The 21,019-nt window shown below is 46.4% G+C and overlaps 1 protein-coding gene across 7 annotated transcripts in view; it reads right to left on the bottom strand.

Annotated features, from left to right (window-relative positions):
• The window catches only part of ARHGEF11 (Rho guanine nucleotide exchange factor 11), a 121,068-nt gene that overhangs the window by 29,788 nt on the left and 70,261 nt on the right, over nucleotides 1–21,019 (bottom strand). For 6 of the 7 annotated variants that reach the window (XM_075607656.1, XM_075607650.1, XM_075607652.1 and 3 more), the window contains 13 exons: nucleotides 13,073–13,127; nucleotides 12,836–12,912; nucleotides 12,083–12,220; nucleotides 11,759–11,833; nucleotides 10,108–10,209; nucleotides 9,597–9,695; nucleotides 9,109–9,151; nucleotides 8,084–8,180; nucleotides 6,335–6,457; nucleotides 5,963–5,986; nucleotides 3,593–3,728; nucleotides 3,055–3,157; nucleotides 2,446–2,475 (listed from right to left, as the gene is read on the bottom strand). In XM_075607656.1, coding sequence (XP_075463771.1) covers nucleotides 2,446–2,475; nucleotides 3,055–3,157; nucleotides 3,593–3,728; nucleotides 5,963–5,986; nucleotides 6,335–6,457; nucleotides 8,084–8,180; nucleotides 9,109–9,151; nucleotides 9,597–9,695; nucleotides 10,108–10,209; nucleotides 11,759–11,833; nucleotides 12,083–12,220; nucleotides 12,836–12,912; nucleotides 13,073–13,127 — 1,102 coding nt within the window. The remainder of the gene's footprint in view (nucleotides 1–2,445; nucleotides 2,476–3,054; nucleotides 3,158–3,592; nucleotides 3,729–5,962; nucleotides 5,987–6,334; nucleotides 6,458–8,083; nucleotides 8,181–9,108; nucleotides 9,152–9,596; nucleotides 9,696–10,107; nucleotides 10,210–11,758; nucleotides 11,834–12,082; nucleotides 12,221–12,835; nucleotides 12,913–13,072; nucleotides 13,128–21,019) is intronic. The other variant, XM_075607653.1, reaches the window with a different exon arrangement.

The raw sequence follows: 21,019 nt of genomic DNA, 5'->3' as shown, positions 1-21,019 counted from the left end.
ACCGGGAAAACTGCGCCGAGTGCATTGGAGGCACTTCTCCATCAATGACAACCCACCACTGAATTTACTTAGGTGCCCAGATATTAGTAACTACTGCAGCGCATTGCACCTTCATCATTAGGGTGTCTATCTGCCCTCTTTTTCATTGACAAGTACCCATCAGGGTTGTGCATTGCACTTGTCCTTGTTTCTGAGCCTTCTCAGGACACAATGTCCATAGCCCAATAACTACAGCGGTTTATGGCGCTACTGATCAGAGTTCCCCCAGACCTCCGAATCACCGCTACAATTGCACGCCTGTATCGCCCACACTGATGACGCAGATTACAGTCAGTATTAGGGGCATATATAGCATTGCTCATAGGGCGATATCTACTACTTTTACCCTCTCCTGTCCCTATTATAGGGCAATATTGAGATTCAGGGATATAATGGGTGCTTTTGCATTGTGCATTTGCATGCAGTTTGCATGCAGTGACGGAAATACTGCGTTTAGCGCACTGCAGACATGTCTGCATTCTAGGCAAGCCGCAATTATAATGACTTGGGTGCCTAGCCTGCAGTCTCAACTGCAGCACATTGCACCATTAAACACCCTAGTATGTTTACGTGCCCAACCCAGTACCTGACTAACACTCGCACAGTTAGTGCACTGTAGGCACTCTTTGTACATTTACTGCCCACAGCGGATTTATAATTGCAGCCAGTTGCACTTAATATAACAGAGACATTGTGCTCCTTGTATAATGGCGATCTAACCTTAGCTCAGAGACTCTCTGCTCAGTAGTATAGGTTCCAACCTGCCTTTGAAACATTAGCCAAATCGCACTAAGTTCACTTACGATCTGATCAGAGATATGTGTCCTCTTAAAGCTGCAGTTCAGTCAATATCCTGCATGTGTGTTTTTTTTAATAAATCAGTTCTGTAGTAAGAAAAAATACTTTTAGCATTTTCTGTTTTAAAAAAAACAACTTTGAAAGACAAATTTTCTTGTATTCTATTTTAACAAGCATGCTTGTTCCTATAGCAACGATTTACATTCCCCATATTTAAAGATGTCGCCAAACTTTGCCGATCAATAGACGGAGAACGAATTGACCGGCAGCTATGCAGTTCTTTAGGTAGTTAGAGATTGCCCACATGAAACTATTGAAGTAAAAAAATTTTTTAAAAAAAAGACTGAACTGCAGCTTTAAGTCACTGTAAATGTTTCACCCCATCAAGTGTCTTGTCTGTTTTTGCTCCCGATTAATTTTGAGTATTATTAAAATGGGATCTCTTAATTTGGTCACCAACTCAACCACAGCGACAGCCCATACTATAAAGGGGCTTACTAAGGCTAAGGCCCCGCTCCCAGAGTCAGCGCGCCCGCACTGCAGACAGGCGGTGCGCTGACAGACACAGACCGCGATATGCGGTCTGTAGGGAGCGGGAGCCGGAGCGGGAGTGGGAGGTTTGACAGGGAGGGGGGGCGTGGCTTGAGCGGAGGGACCTTCTACTCTCCCCCCCCTCCCTCCACGGACTCGGGCTGGAGCTGCTGATGGTAAGCAACACACACACACACTCATACACACACACACACACACACACACACACACAGGCACTCATATACACACACACACAGACAGAGGCAGGCACTCACGCACTCATACACACACGCAGGCACTCACGCACTCAGACACACACACACACACACACAGACAGGCACGCACGCTGCTTTCACTCCACACTCCTCCCCGCTCCCCGAAGCCTCTCCTCCTCCCGCAGCCTCCCCTCCCCATTGGCTCACAGCCACACCACGTGACGCGTCAACGCTAGGGATCACCATTTTCTTGTGTCTCATAGCGGCTGACGCGCCACAGCGTGTAGTGCGCTGTGCCGCCAGGGGGGACCGGGACCGGCTCCGCAGGATTCCCTTGCTGGTGGGGAACTCGCATGTGGCCGTCCGCGCCAACGAGCGCAGCGGGACCGAGGCCTTATTTAGTTAGCCCCTCTCCTCCAAGCAACACTAACATCCTTCCGCCTCCAAAGGTTGGGGTATAAATGAGATCCATGATATTACCGATGGTTTCTAATTACTGAACCAAATATCAATAGTTGGTTAAGGAGTGCACACCATTCGGTGCTTCCCTGCCCCCTCTCGCCCCTGGAGAACCCCTAGGTTTGGATCCTTTATATCGCAGTGTTTGACCATTCCCCTAGTGCCCCTACCTCTTCATTGAGGCTGAGCAGGTATCCCCTTTGTTTTGCTCATGCAATATAACACATGTGGGAGGAAGGGGGTAACGTGCTTAGTGGCGGTGACACAGAGCGTGGAAGTAGGAAAGCAGAGTTTGAAGATTAGTATCCCCGAGCGCAGGTTTGATTTTGTGATTATGGCAAAGTGGTAGAGAGGAAAAGAATACAGCGAGGATAGGCAGGACTAAATGAGAGAGGGGTTTTACCTTCACCAGGGGACAAAGGAACATGAAATGCTAAAAAAACAAAAAAAAAAAAACAAATGAGAAAATGAAATTAATTCTTCCTCCAACAGAAGAAAATCATCAAAAATGGGCAATGGAACAATGAGAACTAAAAGTCGTGGGAAGGGGAACAGTTCTAAATAAAGCTAAACCAAAGCAAATAATGCCATTTATACATCGTCCCACATGGGAATTATGTAACAGATAAACACACATAAAAGTCAATGCCTCAGCTTTCCCAGTGGGTTAGTTCCTTCAAAATGTAACCCTGGCCTATAATTGAATACTTCTTCTACCTTTCTACCACATCCCAGTGGCTCTTCAGACAAGACACAAAGGATCAGATGCGTCACAGTCCCTCGCTTTAGAACTCGTAACCATTTAGGTGACAGAGGGGCAAAGCAACACCCCACAAGACCAGTCTACACTATTTCCCGATCATGATGTGACCAAATTTGCGGAGAACTGAAGGCCAGACAGCAGCAGGGTCCCTTTATAATAAGATGTGCGCAGTTAAATGTGACCGGTGCCCTATTTCTAGCCCTTGGCGTGTCCTAGCACAAGGCCGCGTCGCTCTTCGTCCATACTCACTACTCTGAGAGGAGCTCTTGGGTTTCCCGATGTATTTGAGGATGGGATTGCGCTTCTTGTCCTCGCCGGAGTCGCGATCTTTGTCTTTTTTCGCGTTGCTGCTCTGTGAGGACAGAAGAAATCCAGCGTCAACCGACCGAAGGGAATATTTGGTAGGAGCTCAAACGCATCCCTGTGTATTTGCAAGGGATTATGGGTCATTAGCCTTCTTCTGCTACAAGACAATTTACAGTCCATTCAAGAATGAAAGGATATGGTACGATTTGGGGGACCAGTGTTTCCAAGCCCTACAAGAAGCTAGACTCCAGCCTAGTCGAGTCAAACTAGCAATCTGATTTAGCTAGCATGTCCTACAAGCTTCATGACAACTTGCAGACACAAGTCCATATTTACTAAACAGTGCTAAACCATAAGGCACTTGATCATCCATTTAAATTAATGGGCCATGTGGTGCCTTGAGGTTTGGCAACGCTTGGCAATTATGGCCCATAATGTGAGGAGCAGACAGATATAGACTGGATTCCTGTTGATCACCCACCTTCTTAGTCTTGGGGAAGAACGGGAGCCACTCGGGGAAGCTCTGGGATTTCTCTGAGGTGCTGACGGGGCGGGTCTCTCTGGTGCGGATTCCAGCATAGTTCATATATGTGCTCAGCGCAAAAGCCATAGGAGAACTGTACCCCCAGGGAAGCAAAAAAAAAAAAAAACACATATTACTAAGAGGCAGGTTGTACTAGGTGCACAGGCACAAAAAGACAGAGGAATTACAAGACTGGACATCTTCATTTCTGAAAAGGATATACACGGATATGCTGAACAATATCTCACATATGCAGAGCCCAGATCCAGGGAACTATCGCACTGTCATATACTGGAGTCAGGAAGGAATTGGCTAATGTTGCACTGGGTTTTTTGTTTACCTTCCTCTGGATCAGTACAACCATAAATATATAGTAACTAACTAAATGCTTAATTCTATAGTCATGTCTTTTTTCAGCCCAAACTAATACATAGCTATACAGAGGGGGAGAAGAGTCTGCAGGTTCCTTATGGGGGTAGGGGGTGAGTTCCCAAGTAGGCCATTTGTAGACAGCAGGTCTTAAACATTGTGCAGTATCGGATACTCACAGTTTGCAAGTATATATTTTACATACCAGGGGACGCCCGGAGCTGAACCCCACTACTTTCAACCCAGGGGCCCCCCAATTGCCAAGATAATTACAGAGTTAGTTGCCGGTGACCCTCATGGTGAATCCAATATGGCCCCCCCTGTTTCACCAACAGGACGTTGCAACAGATTACGTTGCGGCTTCCTATTGGCCGACGCATTCCGCACAATTTACACAGGCATATTGCTTTTCCGGTTTGAGTTGAGGCACCCAACGCAGGAATATATCTCCAGGGCTACCCAGAGCTGAAAATTAAGCAGTTTAGATCCGGAAGCTGCCCTGCTTCCAATTATGTCAGAGAGAGAAAAAAATCCAAGGCGGAAATCCTGCTTGACGCATATCTTGCATTATGATACAAATGGGGTTAGAGATTGCTGGAGTTGTGTGTTTATTATGATACAAATGGTAGCAGAGTGGTTACATGGCCGAGTACTTTCCCTTCAACTCATGTTGCTAAACAAAACTAGTCCTGTAATCCCCGACTGCAATAACTTGCTTTCCAACCAATTTCAAGGTTCCCCAGCTGTGGAAGAGTTAACTCGTATACTACACACAGAATGGGACTGGAGTAATATTCAGTCAAGCTTCTGAGGCACTGCAGGTATCACAAGGCGAGACAGGAACACCCCGAACTTAATCCACCTTGTGCATTAAAAGCCAGCCATACAGGAGTAAGAGGCATGACAGGCTTAACACATTCTGTCTCTTTCTAGGCACCAGGAGCTACATACATTTCTGCAACTACAGTGGCTTTGAACAAAGGGATTTGCCTGGCCTGACATTCCAATTCCCTGAGTGGTTCAACACCTTGTATACACACAGACGGCATGAGCACTGCAATGCTATGCACGGAACAAATGCTTGGATTCCATACCTCGCACAGATGTGCTTTTTAACACATAAAAGCCCCATTCCGTGTGTGATTAATGCTGTTTGAAAACAGGACAGGAAAAAAAAAACCACCGCTGTGTCTACATTAACCAAGAAATGGGTGCCGACGATACAATGTCTCCTGGGAACAAATGCTTGCCAAGCAGCTAAACAGGAGATGAGATATACCTGGGGTAGCCAACTCCAGTCCTCAAGAGCCACCAACAGGCCAGGTATTAGGGATACGCACCGCTTCAGCACAGGTGGCTCAATCAGTGGCTCTGTCGATTGAGACACCTGAGTTGAAGCAGGGATATCTTGAAAACCCGACCAGGCGGTGGCCCTTGAAGACTGGAGATGGCCACCGCCGAGATATACAAACAGAACTGAGATAGCAGCGGTCACCACCAGAATTTCCACGGCAGTTTCATGGATCTGCTCATCAAGGCCCATGCTAGATCTACAACCATGTATGGAAGCTGGGTCACGGGCAATAAGTAAACCTCAAGAAGTGCCCGTCAGTCAATAGCCAGGGTAGAGGGTCTTCAAAAAGCAAGTTAAGTGAGGCTGCAAAGCTTCAGACCACCTGGTCAACTGTCCAACTCAAGACACAAACTTCAGAGGTCCGGATTACAGAATATTCTGTGTTACAGAGAATGAAAGCCCCGGTGTGTGAAGGCCCAAGGTTAGATCAGATTAGAAGGTCATTTTAAGTCAGCCCAAAATCCAAGGAGACTTCACAAGTTTGGAACAACTTATGTACCGAGAGAAGAAGGTTAACATCTAGAACATCTAGAACCAGGTAAATATAAGACTTCAGTGGCCCCATTGCCCTGCAGTAGCTTCTGACACTCAGTGGCCTCACTCACCTTCTCTCTTCTTCATACTTTGACCTGGTTAAAGACAAAAAAAAGGAAGTACATTTCAATTATCAGCAATTAGGACTATCAGGAAGAATGGGCTACAACGTGTCATCTTCAGCTGTGTATGCCATGTGAAGATAAAGATCGCATGATGTTCGTGGCCAAGATTACAAACAAGTCAAGTGTATGACCAATACGTATTAAGGACTTAAATTTGAACAAAAACACTGAACATGACTAGCACTATACAAGGAAAAAAAGGATAATTGCTAATTGCTTCAGTCTCCATGGGGACCATCCTCCGCTTCAGCTCAGTGAAGCAACCCCACAACCACTGCCCAAGTAAACAAAACCATCCAGAGCCCACCCCAGACTCACAGGATCTCCCCCAGCTGGGCAATCTGCTTCTCAGCCACTTGACGTTCTTTCTGGGGGTCAGTGTCCACGTCCAGCAGGTCGTTCTCTCCGTACAGGCTGCCCAAGCCCATGGTACGTTTTGTCCTGAGACAGACAGACAGAGCTTGGTACTGAAAGGCAGCACTGTGACAGACATCTCATACACGTGCCTGCTTCTATCCTACTATAATGTATCAGAAAACTGGCAATGCAGAACACACAAAATGTGTGTATTCATCCACTAACAGCCAACGTTTCTATCCCAGCCAGGACTCTCATCAGAATGATCTGATAAAACTACATCAGCTTTGATTCCAGCTGAAAGAAGTGGCAAGGCCTGAAAAGCTGCATTTTGGGTTTATATAAAAAAAACTAAATATGCCCTAAAAATACATACATACATGAAAGCTATTAAAAAAATATTATAGTTTATTTTGTACCTCTGTATGCTCTTTAATTTGCGATGTTTCCCTAGAAAACTATTCCCTATTCGTTGATTAAATGCAGATCATATGATTTCAAAGTATAACTACAAACTATAGAGCCAAATGATTTAAAGTATAAGTCGGGTATACTGTACACTTCAAGAAAAGGCATGTGAGGTTTTAAGCGTGCTGTACGCTATAAACACACACAACACCCCTATAAACTCAAACCTCCGACCCACCGTACCATATATATTTATGTCAAAAAGGAGCACTTCTGGGTTTGTGATAATGTACAAAACAAAAGACAGGGTAGCCCAATGCAACACCCAACATGAGAGATCATATAGTTAAATACTTATCTATTCTTCGCTCATAAGGGAGGGTTATTTAATTAAATTCTTTGTGTTGGGACTTGCAGAAAGAGCGCACACCTTGATGTGATCTGCAAGCTTACAATGCTTTAGCCAAGAACGTAACTAAGTGACCCTCACTTATGAGAGACGAACAGATAAGTATTTAACTATATGCTTTGTTGGATGTAGCACTGGAACGCTCTGTCTGTCACTGCACATTATCATTTCATCTATGACTAACCCTCATGTCGGTCCCATAAAACAGATCTACATTGCATCTAAAAGTACAGGATAGAATAGCATTTTTTGGAGCTGCTTTTCCCTGCCGATAACGATATCTATTAAAGCTGCAGTTCAAGCAGTATTTTTTTTTTTAAATAAATCAGTTCTGTACTATGAGGAAATACTTGTAGCATTTTAAAAAAAATAAACAATTTTAAACACATTTTTAATGTATTCTAATGTAACAAGCATTTTTGTTCCTATAGCAACCATTTACAAAGTCACACCCCCTTCCCCTTCTGAAACAGCATCACCTTTTTGAGCCCTGCCCTCTCTAGCAGTGAACCAATTGAATTTAGTGCCTGCCTGGTCACATGATCTTCCTCACAGAACTTTGGCTCTCAGTGCAGCAAAAGAGGACCCAGGGAACATTTAGTGAGCCCCCCAGCCGAATCTTCAGCGATCGATTACAGGAGAACGGTCCGATCAGCAACTTAGCTAATCACTTGTCAGTGTGCAGATTGTATAGATGCGCATATTGAATGAAAAAAATTAATGTAAACGACAGCTTGAACTTCAGCTTTAAATATGCTACAAAGTTATTATAATGGCTGCGGCAAACTGAACAAATGTCAAAATTGTGAGCAAGCACCTGTGCCCTAGAGGTTATTTATACGAGGAGACGAGTACATACAAGCTCATTAGAGGGATAATAATGTGTGTGTTACCTGTAGTCCTGGATTTGCTCCTGTATCTCAGGAAGCATTGCATCCTGCGCTTCGGTGAACGCGCCGCGTATATCATCAGAGCCGCGCAGGCGAGAGTCTGGCAGGGGCAAGCAACAGCCGTGAAGTGTGTGTAAATGTGTGACACAGAGATATTCTGCTGCCAGCTTACATCAGCCCCAACTTATACACATGCACCGCCACGAGAATAACGCGCCTCGGGGGACCAATCAGCAGGTAGGGTTTTCAATAATGCCTTCACCAGGTTTACAATGAATAGTAACTTCAGTAGGACCCCAGGAATTCCGGAAGCCACAGGCAGCTCGGATAAACCACCCCAAATTACACCCAATACCTTACTCTATTGCAGGGGTTTCCAACCTTTTATGGTTGAGGAACCGTATAATTATGTTGTGAAATTCTGCGGAACCCCAACCCTCTCTAATAGCGCGTCTGAGATCAGATGCATTGTAAGGAACCCCAACCCTCACTAATAGCGCGTCTGAGATCACATGCATTGTAAGGAACCCCAAACCTCTCTAATAGCGCGTCTGAGATCAGATGCATTGTAAGGAACCCCAACCCTCTCTAATAGCGTGTCTGAGATCAGATGCATTGTAAGGAACCCCAACCCTCTCTAATAGCGCGTCCGAGATCAGATGCATTGTAAGGAACCCCAAACCTCTCTAAAAGCGCGTCTGAGATCACATGCATTGTAAGGAACCCCGACCCTCTCTAATAGCGCGTCTGAGATCAGATGCATTGTAAGGAGCCCCAACCCTCTCTAATAGCGCGTCTGAGATCAGATGCATTGTAAATGTGTTTGTATTTGGTACACTTTTCAAAGGACATAAAAATTGCAGGGAACCCTTTACGGATGCCCAGGGGAACCCAAGTGTTCCTAGGAAACCTGGCTGAAAACCACTGCTCTATCGTTTAATTCCTTCACTGCTCCTCTGGCAGCAAATAAGTACAGGGGTTAGAGACGCGGACACGCTGAACAGCATGAAAAACACGTTGGTGTTTACCTATTTCTGCCAGCAGCTGTTCAGAGATCTTCACCCTTAACGGCTGCAAAGAAGAAGACAGAACGTTAGTGTCTTTCCAGGTGGTGATACCGTGTAATGGAACAACAGGAGAGTTCTTCCCAGGGGGTGCTGGCTGTGCCTGCTTTCAAGTCCCTGTGGCAACAGTGATGTAATGGAAGCAGTAAGGGGGGCCAACCATTCTCGTAGCAGAATAGAGCGTTCCAAGTGCAGTCATTAATACAAGAGAAGGTACATTTTGCAAGGGAACAGATGGCTGCATTTTGGGATAAGGTTAAATCTGGGGTGGCCAACTTAAGTCCTACCAACAGGTCAGGTTTTCAGGATATCCTTGCTTCAGCACAGGGGGATCAATCAGTGGCTCAGTCTCCGACGGAGACGAAGGATATCCTGAAAACCTGACCTGTTGGTAGGACTTGAGGACTGGCGTTGACCACCCCTGGGGTTAGATGGGTAAAGGGGCCACTCACTGCGTTTTTGTCCAGGAAGATGTTCCAGACTTCCTTCCCCAGCGCGCAGGCGTCTCTGGGATTCAGCTGCTGACAGACTTCGGCACAGAGGTAAAACAGCTGCACGGACAACATACAGAGAGTTAAGATTCCCCCGCCCGGCCGGGCATCCCCCGCAACATATGGAACGGGGGCTTGCATCTTCATTACGGGTATCAACAAGGTGCAGGGGAGAGGTCAGAATGAGCAGGAACAAAGGGCACCCCACTGAATCTGGAGGAGGGTCAATACGGGAAAGGCCTTTATTGGAAGAGTAGTAGGTGGATGAAGCCGTCTCCAAGCAGAGGTGGTATGGGGGGGAGGGGGGGGAGGCTGTAAAATAATTCTGCAGACCTAAGAAAAGATGGACAACGAGGATTGTAGAGGAGGAAGCAAGAGGTGAGATACACACACTGGATTACAAGTGCGTACAGATGTCCCGGTTTGAAGTGAAAGCTCTGCGCGCATCGGCCCAGCCAGAATAGAATCTTACCAATGGGTTTGGATCAGCCTGAGAGAAAATAAAGCGCAGGAAAACCCCCATGTGAGCAGGTCGGGACTTCAGCTTCTCCAAGTCCTGGAAGAGACCGTCACCCTGCAGGGGGAGAGCAGGTCACGGTAAAACCTCCCGCTCTGAGAAGGTTGGATTTCTCTCTCTAAGCGCCACGTTTATCCAGCGCCGGTGCAGGTTATCCGACCCGTTTATATTCCATTCAAATCAATGAGAGTTAACGCCGGTGTGATAACTTGTACCGGCGCTTGCTAAAGCTGCCCCATAAACCCCTTCATTATGCCCTATGCACTTACACACATACAACATCCCCAGTCTGCTCCGGGAAGGAATTCCCTTCTATGGGCGCTCGGCTTGTTCTAGATTTGTTATTTATTTATAAACTGCTTACACATTTGTTTCTTGCATTTTACTACCAGCAAGAGAATTCTCGTGTGTGTATGTGACAGCTTGTGTGTGTGTGTATATATTATATATATATATATATTGTGTGTATATATTATATATATATATATATATATATATATATATATATATATACACATGTAGAGGTATCAGTACCGTGTTAGCCGAGCTTCAATAATCAAAAAATAAATAGATGATACCGTTCTGTGGTTAACGAAATGTTTTTATTTGTGCGAGCTTTCGAGATACACTGATCTCTTCTTCCGGCGATGTTACAATGAATGAAGCAAGGATTACTTAAAAACAGTGTCTCTTGGAATGTTATCTGTGCTGGTCCTTCCCCCGGTGTGGATGAGATTTATGGCTAGAGGTGTCAAAGGGTAACTGAAAGCAAGTGAAGTGTTAAAAATGGTTTTTGAGGCAAAAAGTGACACTGTGTGCTCATTTGCATGTCATTTCCCAGAATCCCTTGCTGCAGTGGAAGTGCTGTATGCTGGGTGATGATGGGGAAAGGCGGGGTTGCAGACCTGCCTAAGACATGCAGATGAGCATACAGTTGTATTTGCATATATATATATGTGTGTAATAGGGAAGGAGGGGAAGGGGAAAGGGAAGAGTGAAGGCTCTTGCTACAGTCTATAGTGATTGTGAGAGGTGCCTGGGGCTATTGAATAGACAAAACCACTGGCCTAAGAAGACGGGAAAAGGCCCCCATTGTCTAGCACTCAACTCATATGTATGATGAATAATTTAAAATATAACCTTTATTGGTATATAGTAAAATAAATAAATGTTACTATATACTAATAACGGTTATATTTTAAGTTATTCATCATACATATGAGTTGAGTGCTAGACAATGGGGCCTTTTCTGTTCCCGTCTTCTCTTAGACCAGTGGTTTTAGCTTGTATATATACACTCACAGACAGACACACAGACACACAGAGACACACAGACAGACAGACACAGACAGACAGACACAGACAGACACAGACAGATACAGACAGATACAGACAGACACAGACAGACACAGACAGACACAGACAGACACAGACAGACAGACAGACACAGACAGACACAGACAGACACAGACAGACACAGACAGACACAAGCACAGAGTCAGACAGACAGCCGTACGCACAGACACAAGCACAGAGTCAGACAGACAGCCGTACGCACAGACACAAGCACAGAGTCAGACAGACAGACAGACAGAATTTGCTTTACCTCTGCGATATAATATCCGGGGTCATAGTCTTCCTCTGGTCCTATGATTGGAGGCCTTGGTGAGCTGTCTGGTCCCTACATAGACAAATGGGATTTAAAGCAGCCTGGATTCCATCCATCCTGTTATATGGCCTACAAACATCTACACCAGTGCACATAAACATTGCTCAGTGCCAGAGACCATTCACACACAGTGGATAGAAATGGGACGGCTACTGAGCATTTCTTCTCTTACTGTTCAAAATCTCTGGTTACTGGAACTGAGGCTTTTGCCCCCTGCCCCCCCCCCCCTCCACCCCCAGCCCAAGCTGCCCACACACTTACCAGCTCGGGGCCAGGGATGAATGCCGTGTCTGATCCCTGACGCCGATGGTGCTGAAAGATCTTCATAGAGATGATGGGGGAGGTATGCGGGCTGTCCACGCCCGGGTCAGACAGGACAGAGTTACGATTCAGGGAATACTGTTGGGTGGGAAAGAGACCAGAGTGATGGAGGGGAGCAGAGAAGCAGGGAGCTCTGCAGGATCACACCAAAATAACTAGATCCGAGGGTATAGATAAACCCTTTCTCAAAGCATTTCTGGCTCCTCGGGGAGTGAAGGGGACATATAGATCATGAGATAGGAAGATAGTAGCCGATAAGGACTGTACAGCCTATTTCGTATGCTTCCCCTGTACTAATCCGAAGTAAATGTTGAATTCCTTGATGGCATTTGCCTGTAACACTTCCGCTAGGAGACTGCACTGTAAGCGAGACCATTATCACACGTACCCAGAGTTTACTTCCTTACAGAATCAGGCTCTTCTTTTACCTGGAAAAATGCTACTTGTACCTAACTCGAGCGTTCTCAACGCCAGTCCTCAAGACTGGGGTGGGCTTGAGGACTGAAGTTGAGCACCCCTGACCTGATATTAAAGTAGTTGGTTCAGCTCGCATAGCCCAAAGCTAAACTGTGTGCTCTCTGGCAGCTAGTATGTCTATTGCTCGGGGTGTGTACTGGACAGGTATCTCTGCTCGGTTTCTTGATGCGCTCACTGATGGGACATGGAATTCCCCCCTTTGGATGTTGCGCTCACCTCACTAATAGAAGGGAACCGTTCAGTGCCGGAGTCCAGACCACTGTCTCCCTCCAGGGAATCTACAGACAGGCGACCTAGAAAAGGGACAGATCGAGGGATTAGGCGACAGGTGAGAGCGATGTACGGAGGAGGAGGAGGAGGAGGAGGAGGAGGAGTGCGGTATGCCCCTTATTTATAGGAGAGGAGAGTAAAATGCGCCGCAAATAAAATCATTAAGACTCTGTAACAACTTACCTTCCACAACTCTGAACCCCGCATTGCTGATGTCACTGTAGGAACGCGATAAATCCTTTCGCACCGATAATAAAAAGGGCAGAATTAGTGTGGGGTACAACAACATAAATAAAGCACTCCGTACAGGTCATCATGTGGCAGGTACTAAACGTTTTACAGAAATTAATGTTTATATATGAAAAATATACATGGGAGAATTTACCTACTGATATTTATTTCTTGAAGGCTTCTATGGCAGCCAAATAGTAATGGGACGTACCCAGAGGCGGGGACGTACCCAGAGGCGGGGACGTACCCAGAGGCTGGGACGTACCCAGAGGCGGGGACGTACCCACAGGCGGGGACGTACCCAGAGGCGGGGACGTACCCAGAGGCGGGGACGTACCCAGAGGCGGGGACGTACCCAGAGGCGGATTTCCCGCAAGGCTGACTAGGCACTAATCTAGAGCGGCAATTATTGTGTGTGCGCGTTGAGAGGGGGGGGGCTTACCTACTCCGGAGCGGCCCCACTCCTACAGCATCGCGTTGTCATGGCGATCCGATGTCAAATAACGCAGCAACGTCACTTGCCATGACAACGCTGCGTCGCACGCCGCCGCGACATCACGGTGCCTTTACGCTACAGCAGATGGGCCGCCCCCGCTGCCAATGTGAGCTTATGGGCGGGAAAAGGTGAAATCCGCCACTGCACGTACCAGAGCAATCCCTAGAGTTTGGGGCCTAGACTATTGGGAGTATTCCTTCCACAGTCGGAACTGCTTGACGCCCCTTCTACCAAATTCCGCATCCGCTGATGAATGAACCCCCAGATGGTAATGCTGAGCACGTGTGTAAAGAAGACCAGGCCGCAGCTTTACATATATTTCGTGGGCAGAGGCTTGAGCTTTTTCTGCCCATGAAGTTGCGATGGCCCTAGTAGGGTGGACCTTTAACCCTACACGAGGATTTTCTCCTGCTACTCTATATGCCTCAAATATAGCTCCCTTAACCCATCTAGATATGGAGGGAACGGAAGTTACCCAACGCTTTATTGGCCCATCGTAAAGGACAAACAACCTAGAGTTTTTCCGAATACCATCAGTCCTCTAACTACATCCAGATTGTGCCACTGACGCTCATTGTCAGAAGTAGGGGTTGGACAAAAATGTAGGAACCATAATATCCTGATTGATGTGAAAGTCTGATAGTACTTTGATTTGAAACCGTGAGACAGTCCTTGATTCGCGACATGATGAAGCCTGGCGCTCTCCCACCCTGCGCGCTGCAGTAACAGCTGTTGGAAAACAACTTTCATTGTGAGTAATCTCATTAGGAGCTCGAGATTTAATTCAAACAAGGAAGAAGCGAGTTGCTGTAGCACCAGGTTCAGATCCCATGAACGAACGGTGGTCCTAAAAGTAGTCCTAAACCTAGACACTGCTTTAACAAATCTAGAGAGCATAGGTTGCAGATACTTGGACCTTAAGAGATGCTGGTTTTAAACTCTTCTGGAATCCTGGATAAAGAAAGTCCAGTATGTTAGGGACTTCTAGCTGTAAGTGGTCTATCTTTCGTAACTTACACAAACATATAAATGTCCTCCATATGCAATAATAGATTCTTTCTGGAATGCAAAAGTGTTGACATAACTTCATTGGAGAAACCCAGTGCCCTTAATGACATCCTTTCAAGTTCCACGCCGTCAAATTGAGCACTTAAAGATTGCTGCCCCAAAGGGGACACAGAATCAATAATACGGGGAATGTCGGAAGAACCGACGGCTCCAATACTGACAAGTTCTTTAAGTCTGCCAACCATGTCTTTCTAGGCTAATACGGCTATTAGGAGAACCTAAGCCCTGTCTTTTTTTATTTTGTTCATTACTCGCAGAAGCACTTGGGAAATCCCAAGTGATAGAGAAAGCATCCCTGGCTACGGCTTTCGAGTCGTGCCATCTTGACACATCCATCTGTACTTTCTTGTTGACAGCAGATGCCATGAGGTCAACTCCATTGCTGAATTAACTAATGGAAAATGTTCTGGTCTAGTTCCCATCCTCCTGTGTGAATGGAATGCCTTCTGAGAAAGTCGCCTTCGTGATTCCGGACTCCTGAAATGAAGGCTGTGAAGATACATGGAATCTCTTTCTCAGTCCAGAGGAGGATTCTGGAGACTTCTGAAAGAACTCTTGAACTCCTTGTTTGCCCTTGTCGGTTTATATATTCTACTGTAATGAAGTTGTTGGATAAGATCCTTAGCGGGGAACCCCTCAACAAGGCCTGAAGACCTTAAATGGTGTAAAATATCACGATATGACCAGAGTCCTGGGGCAGCCCCATTTACAGCAGAAGAGAACTAGAGACTACTATTGCTGCTCTGTACCCTGTGGTTTGATTTTGCATATTGTGTACCCACCTTACATTCTCCTGTTTTGCTGCTATTACAGTGTACCTTAGAACTTTTTGCTTGTTAGATTATCTTGTGTTGCTTAAGTTAACAAGGGCTTTTTTGTTCACTGTTTTAGGGGTACTGGGGTAAGGGAAGTACCTCTTGTTCCTTTGGGACAAGGGGGAATGGGCCTGAGGAAAGGGCTTGTCCTCGAAATGTTGCCCCCGTTTATCCTCCATTGTGTACACACACCCCCCTTTTTTCTTCACTACCACATTTTCCCAGTTTTTTTGTGTGTTTTGTTCTATTGTGTTGGTGTCACTTTGCTCCTTGTATATAACATGTGCATTTATTAAATATTCATTTGATTTGGCATTTCCCACTTGTTGCTACTTTTCCTATAGTCAGAGCATGCTGAAACTATTAGCTTTGTTGCCTTTTGTTGGTGTTCAATACTTTCCAGACTGGAGGTATCAAAGACTTGCACTTGCACAAGGTGCTGACTGAGGTCCACGATTGTAGGTTGAGCTTGGTGCTTGGTAACAACGGTAGCCTACATTCTGGAGTTAGATTTCGGTGTCCCCCACAACAGAGGAAATTTCTTTGCAGAGGTATGAAGTGAAAAGTGGACCAAGGAACTATGTCTGTGACTGAATTTAGAAGTCCTCTTATGTGCATGAGTTGTGCCCTTCATGGTCTTATGAGTCATCTGAACAATCATGTGGATCTTGGAGGTTGGGAGTGATACTAGATTTGTCCTTGTGTCGAACAGGACACCAAAAAATGGAAGAATCTGAGCTGGTACAAGCCTGCTTTTCTTCAGATAGTAGATCACAAGTCGATCATCAAAGACGTTGCGCACTCTATGCGCACATCATCCCTGGTAACTTGCTCTGACAAGGCATAGATTAGACCAGCGGTGCGCAAACTGGAGGACGCGACCCCCAGGGGAGGCACGAGATTACCGGCAGGGGGGAGCAGGGTTTACAGAGGCCCAGCGCGCATCCCGAAGGCACTTAAATTAAGTGCCGGGGGAGCTGCAGGGCCTCTGCAAACAATACTTACCATGATTCAGCCGGCATCTGGAGATGCGTCGCCATGGCAACGCGGCGTCATATGACATCGCGGGGTCATGTGATGTCATGACGCCCAGAAGCCGGGAATCAAGGTAAGGAGGAGAAGGGAGGGGGGCGCGTGGAGAGGAGGACATTCGGCAGGGGGGCGGGGCACAGGGAAAAAAAAGTTTGCACCCCCCTGGATTAGACAGTCATCGAAGTATGCGACTACAAAAATGCCCTTCTTGTCTCAATAATGTTGCAATCACGGCCATGACCTTTGTGAAGGTTCTGGGAGCTGTGACCAGTCCAAAGGGAAGAGCCGTAAACTGGTAGTGATGGCCGCTTAGACAGAATCTCAGGAATATTTTATTGGAATATGGATACACGCATCCTTTAAGTCTATAGAAGCTAGAAAAGCTCCGCTGTCCATCACTGTTATGTCTGCCCTCAAGGTCTCCATGTTGAAGTGCCAGATGGTGAGAAAGGCATTGGTTTCTATTAGATTCAGAATTGCCCTGAACCATTCTGATGCTTTCTGTCCTAGAAACAGGATTGAATAAAAACCCTCGCCTCCCTGAGAAGGCGGAACTGGTTCAGTTGCTATATTGGTTAACAGATGGTGACCGCTTGTTTTAAGGCCAGATTCTTCCCTGGATCGTTTGAGAGACTTGATTCCTTGAAGCGAACGCCTAGCATGTCCAGGAACCTGCAAGCAATACCCCTGGGCTATAATCTGCTGAACCCAGGAATCTGTTGTTGTTTGGACCTAGCAGTCCAGAAATCCCGACAGTAAACTGAGTGTAGTGCTCAACAATTGGAGATAGTTCCATCTATAGAAAATATATGATTAAGTGTCCAGATGAAGATGGAGTGTCCACAATATGACAATGTATATGAACTGGAAGGGATAAGTGTCTAGTGGAGTCCGCATGACATCCACAACTGTGTACACTGCAATAAACACCCAACCAGTATATGAAAATATATAAGATAATGTCCGTTGTGTACAGGATATATAGTAAGGCACTGTGGCTCTTTACCTGTACACTCAACGGGACACTCGCATCATCTGTGGCGTGCAATCCATCCGGTATAGATTCAAGGTAGTAGTGGGTGTAGATAGAGCACAGCCGAAGAAATCCTGCTTCTGGTATCCAGAGAGGGGAAAATAGCCAGGCAACTCCAAACTGAATAAATGATTAATTTATTGCAAGCTAGACATACAGTAAAAACGGACTACATGAACGCACCTACGCGTTTCATGCATGTTTCAAGGTGTCTTGATAAAGTGCTGTTGCATGAAACGCGTAGGTGCGTTCATGTAGTCCGTTTTTACTGTATTTCTAGCATGCAATAAATTAATCATTTATTCAGTTTGGAGTTGCCTGGCTATTTTCCCCTCTCTGGATACCAGAAGCAGGATTTCTTCGGCTGTGCTCTATCTATTGTATCATGGACCGTGGATCGGTGCCCAGTCCCTTTCAGGGGCCTTGCTTCTTGATGGTCCCCAGTGGGGCTGGTTGAGCAGAGCGGGCCCAGCCCCATGTTTGCTGTTGTTGTGAACTCCAATTCGGATTATACGATGTCCCAAGTCTATAAAGACCTTGCCTCCTGAAAACCTTGTCTTGGAGGCCTGACGAATGATGAGTCGTACCCTTCTCTGCTGGGGTAAAAAGAGATCTTGGAAATAATATCCAGTGGTTTTCTAAGGAGATAAGAACCGTCATAAGATAAAGACACTAGTCTATTCTTGGGCAAGGCATCCGCCACCCATGTTTTAAGCATAGCGCTCTTCTCACAGCTATAGTATATGCTGAGGATCTATCGACTATCCAGATGACGTCCATGGAAGCGTCACAAATAGTCCATTGAATCTCTAACATTGGAAACTACTTTAAGAGTTTCTGTCTTGATGTTCCTGCTTCAATCCTACCTCCCAAATTGGATATCCAAATTCTGACTGTTCTTGAGATACAGGTCATTGATGTTGCTACTTCCAGCGTCATTGCGATAGAGTATTGTAGGTGTAAAAAAAAAAAAAAAACACTACATTCTTAGTTCCATATGATCCTTAACGGAAGATCCATCCTCTGGGGGCATGGTTGTATTTCTTACTATCTTGGCGACATGCCGGCGCCCATCTTTGGTGGTATTACCCAGATACTGCGTCCTCTTTACTGAAGGGGTACATTTTCATGAATGTTCTAATCTCTTTTATCCAGTGATGACCATTCCGTCTTCACGATGTCCTCAATAGAACTGTGAACAGGAAACGGTCTAGTCGATTTTTTTTTTTAGAGCTAATGGGGGTCTGATTCAGGACCCCCAGCTCTTCCCTGGTGTCCTAAATATTCGTTAATCTCATTCATAATGAGCTTGTCTATGGCGTCCATCTAAAAGGATCCCGCATGCACTTGGGTCTCTTCCTCCTCCAACGCGAAATCCCCAATTCCTGAGGCACGCCTGTTCTGAATAATCAATGAAACCGTTAGGCTGCAGATCATATGAAGTCTGTGATCTGGGTCTTTTTAAGGACCCCTGAGACTGTGCTTGATCAGCAGCCTGCAGGAGTGACGTTTTCATCCGGTCAATGAAAGTAGATAAGAGTAGAAATGTCTTCCTCAGACGTCTGAATGCAAAATCTTTTAAGGTAGGTAGCAGAAAGTTTCGCATCGCGCTCTGCACAATATGTAGCCTTAGAAACAGTTTTTCTGGTGCTCTTCAACTTGGGCCTCCTGCGGAGGCTGCTCTCCTTCCTGGTCCCCTGAAACTGCAGAAGGAACAGACATGCTGCTAGCCTATCAATAAGGGAACAAATAAGCAGGGAGGCGCATGCTTTTTAAATAACAGACGTGTTTCAAACTCCCCCACAGGGGCTACATCTTCCCCAGGCTCAGCTCGTTAAAATGAGATGTGGTGATTAATGAGCGGGTGCCAAATAGCTGCTTCGTAACAGATTGACAAGGTAAACTGTAATTTAGCCCCAGAAATTCTTTTCTGGGTTTAACAATCTGAGCCTCCTGCGGAGGCTGCTCTGCTTCCTGTTCCCCTGAAACTGCAGAAGGATCAGACATGCTGCTAGTCTATCAATAAGGGAACAAATAAGCAGGAAGGCGCATGCTTTTTAAATACTAGGTGGTCAGAATCAGCTTCCTCCCCGGGTGGGGTACGAACCATGAGGGCAAAAAAAAACCCCTGTGCGCTCCGTCAAACAAGCGAAGCGCTGTTTGCGTCTGGCAATAGCCACAGCGGCATGAGAGCAGCTGTTCTTGAGGTAAGCTGGGGAAGCGGTAGGGAAATCAGCTTCTACTGCGTTTAGGGCGGCATCAGCGCAGCCCTCAGAGAAAGCATGCAGGAATAACACTGGCAGGGAGCCTGCCTGGCGTCCACTCTCCAGCGGACAAGAATAACTGACCTAAGGTGGGTGACGCCCCCTTATATAGTGGTCACAAGACGCGCTTGTCCTATCAGCGGTAAGGAGGAGGAGCTATCCCATTAGTAATTGGCTGCCATAGAGCAGGGGGGCTCAATTCCAGTCCTCAAGACCCCCCCAACAGGTCGGGTTTTAAGGATATCCCAGATAATACAATCCAATATCACATTGGTACCATGTGGTCGACTTTATGACATACAACATCTATACGAACATGGGAAGGGGTAGACGTGAGAGGGTATGGTAAGGGGGGGGGGGAGGGGAGGGGAAGGGTATGGAGAGGATAAGGAAAAAAGGTAGTCTTCTCTGTGTGCTCCACAGGACCTGGCTCACTTCTGCAGGCTCCGAACTATCCAAGCCACCACCGCACCGAATCTGACGACCGGGATAGGGCGCGAATCTCCTCAATCGGTCCTAAACTTAGAGCTTATTGTCGTAACTCCCGTGTGTTTGTTCCGCCATCGAAGGAAAACCCATCTGATTCTATCAAAGCCAGACGGAGGCATTGCTCATCCCTGGGATATCGGTCAGGGCCAGCCACATTGACCAGACTTTTTGGAAATATGAGCCAGTGTCGTTGACTAGACTTGTCAACTTTTCCATCTGGCAAGCGAACCAAATTCTATTCCGAATTTTGTCTATTGATGGAATTGCATTCTGATTCCACAGTGCTGCGGTCTCGCACCTCATCGCCGTAGCAAAGTGTGCTATTAGTTTGTTTCCTGATCTAGATACCTCATCTGTGGGCTTACCTAATAGGATAGGATTACCTAATAAGGAGGAGGAGCTATCCCATTAGTAATTGGCTGCCATAGAGCAGTGGGGCTCAATTCCAGTCCTCAAGACCCCCCCAACAGGTCGGGTTTTAAGGATATCCCAGCTTCAGCACAGCTGGCTCAATCAGTCCCCGCTACAGCACAGGTGGCTCAATCAGTGGCTCAGTCTTCGACTAAGTCACTGATTGAGCCACCTGTGCTGAAGCAGTGAATGATTGAGCCAGCTGTGCTGAAGCAGGGACGGATTGAGCCAGTTGGGGAGGGGGTTTGGGGGGGGGGGTCTTGAGGACAGGCGGTGAGAACCGCTGCCATA

Source organism: Ascaphus truei, chromosome 7, assembly GCF_040206685.1.
Source record: "Ascaphus truei isolate aAscTru1 chromosome 7, aAscTru1.hap1, whole genome shotgun sequence".
NCBI lineage: Eukaryota > Metazoa > Chordata > Amphibia > Anura > Ascaphidae > Ascaphus > Ascaphus truei.
This window is presented reverse-complemented; position numbering and strand designations above follow the sequence as displayed.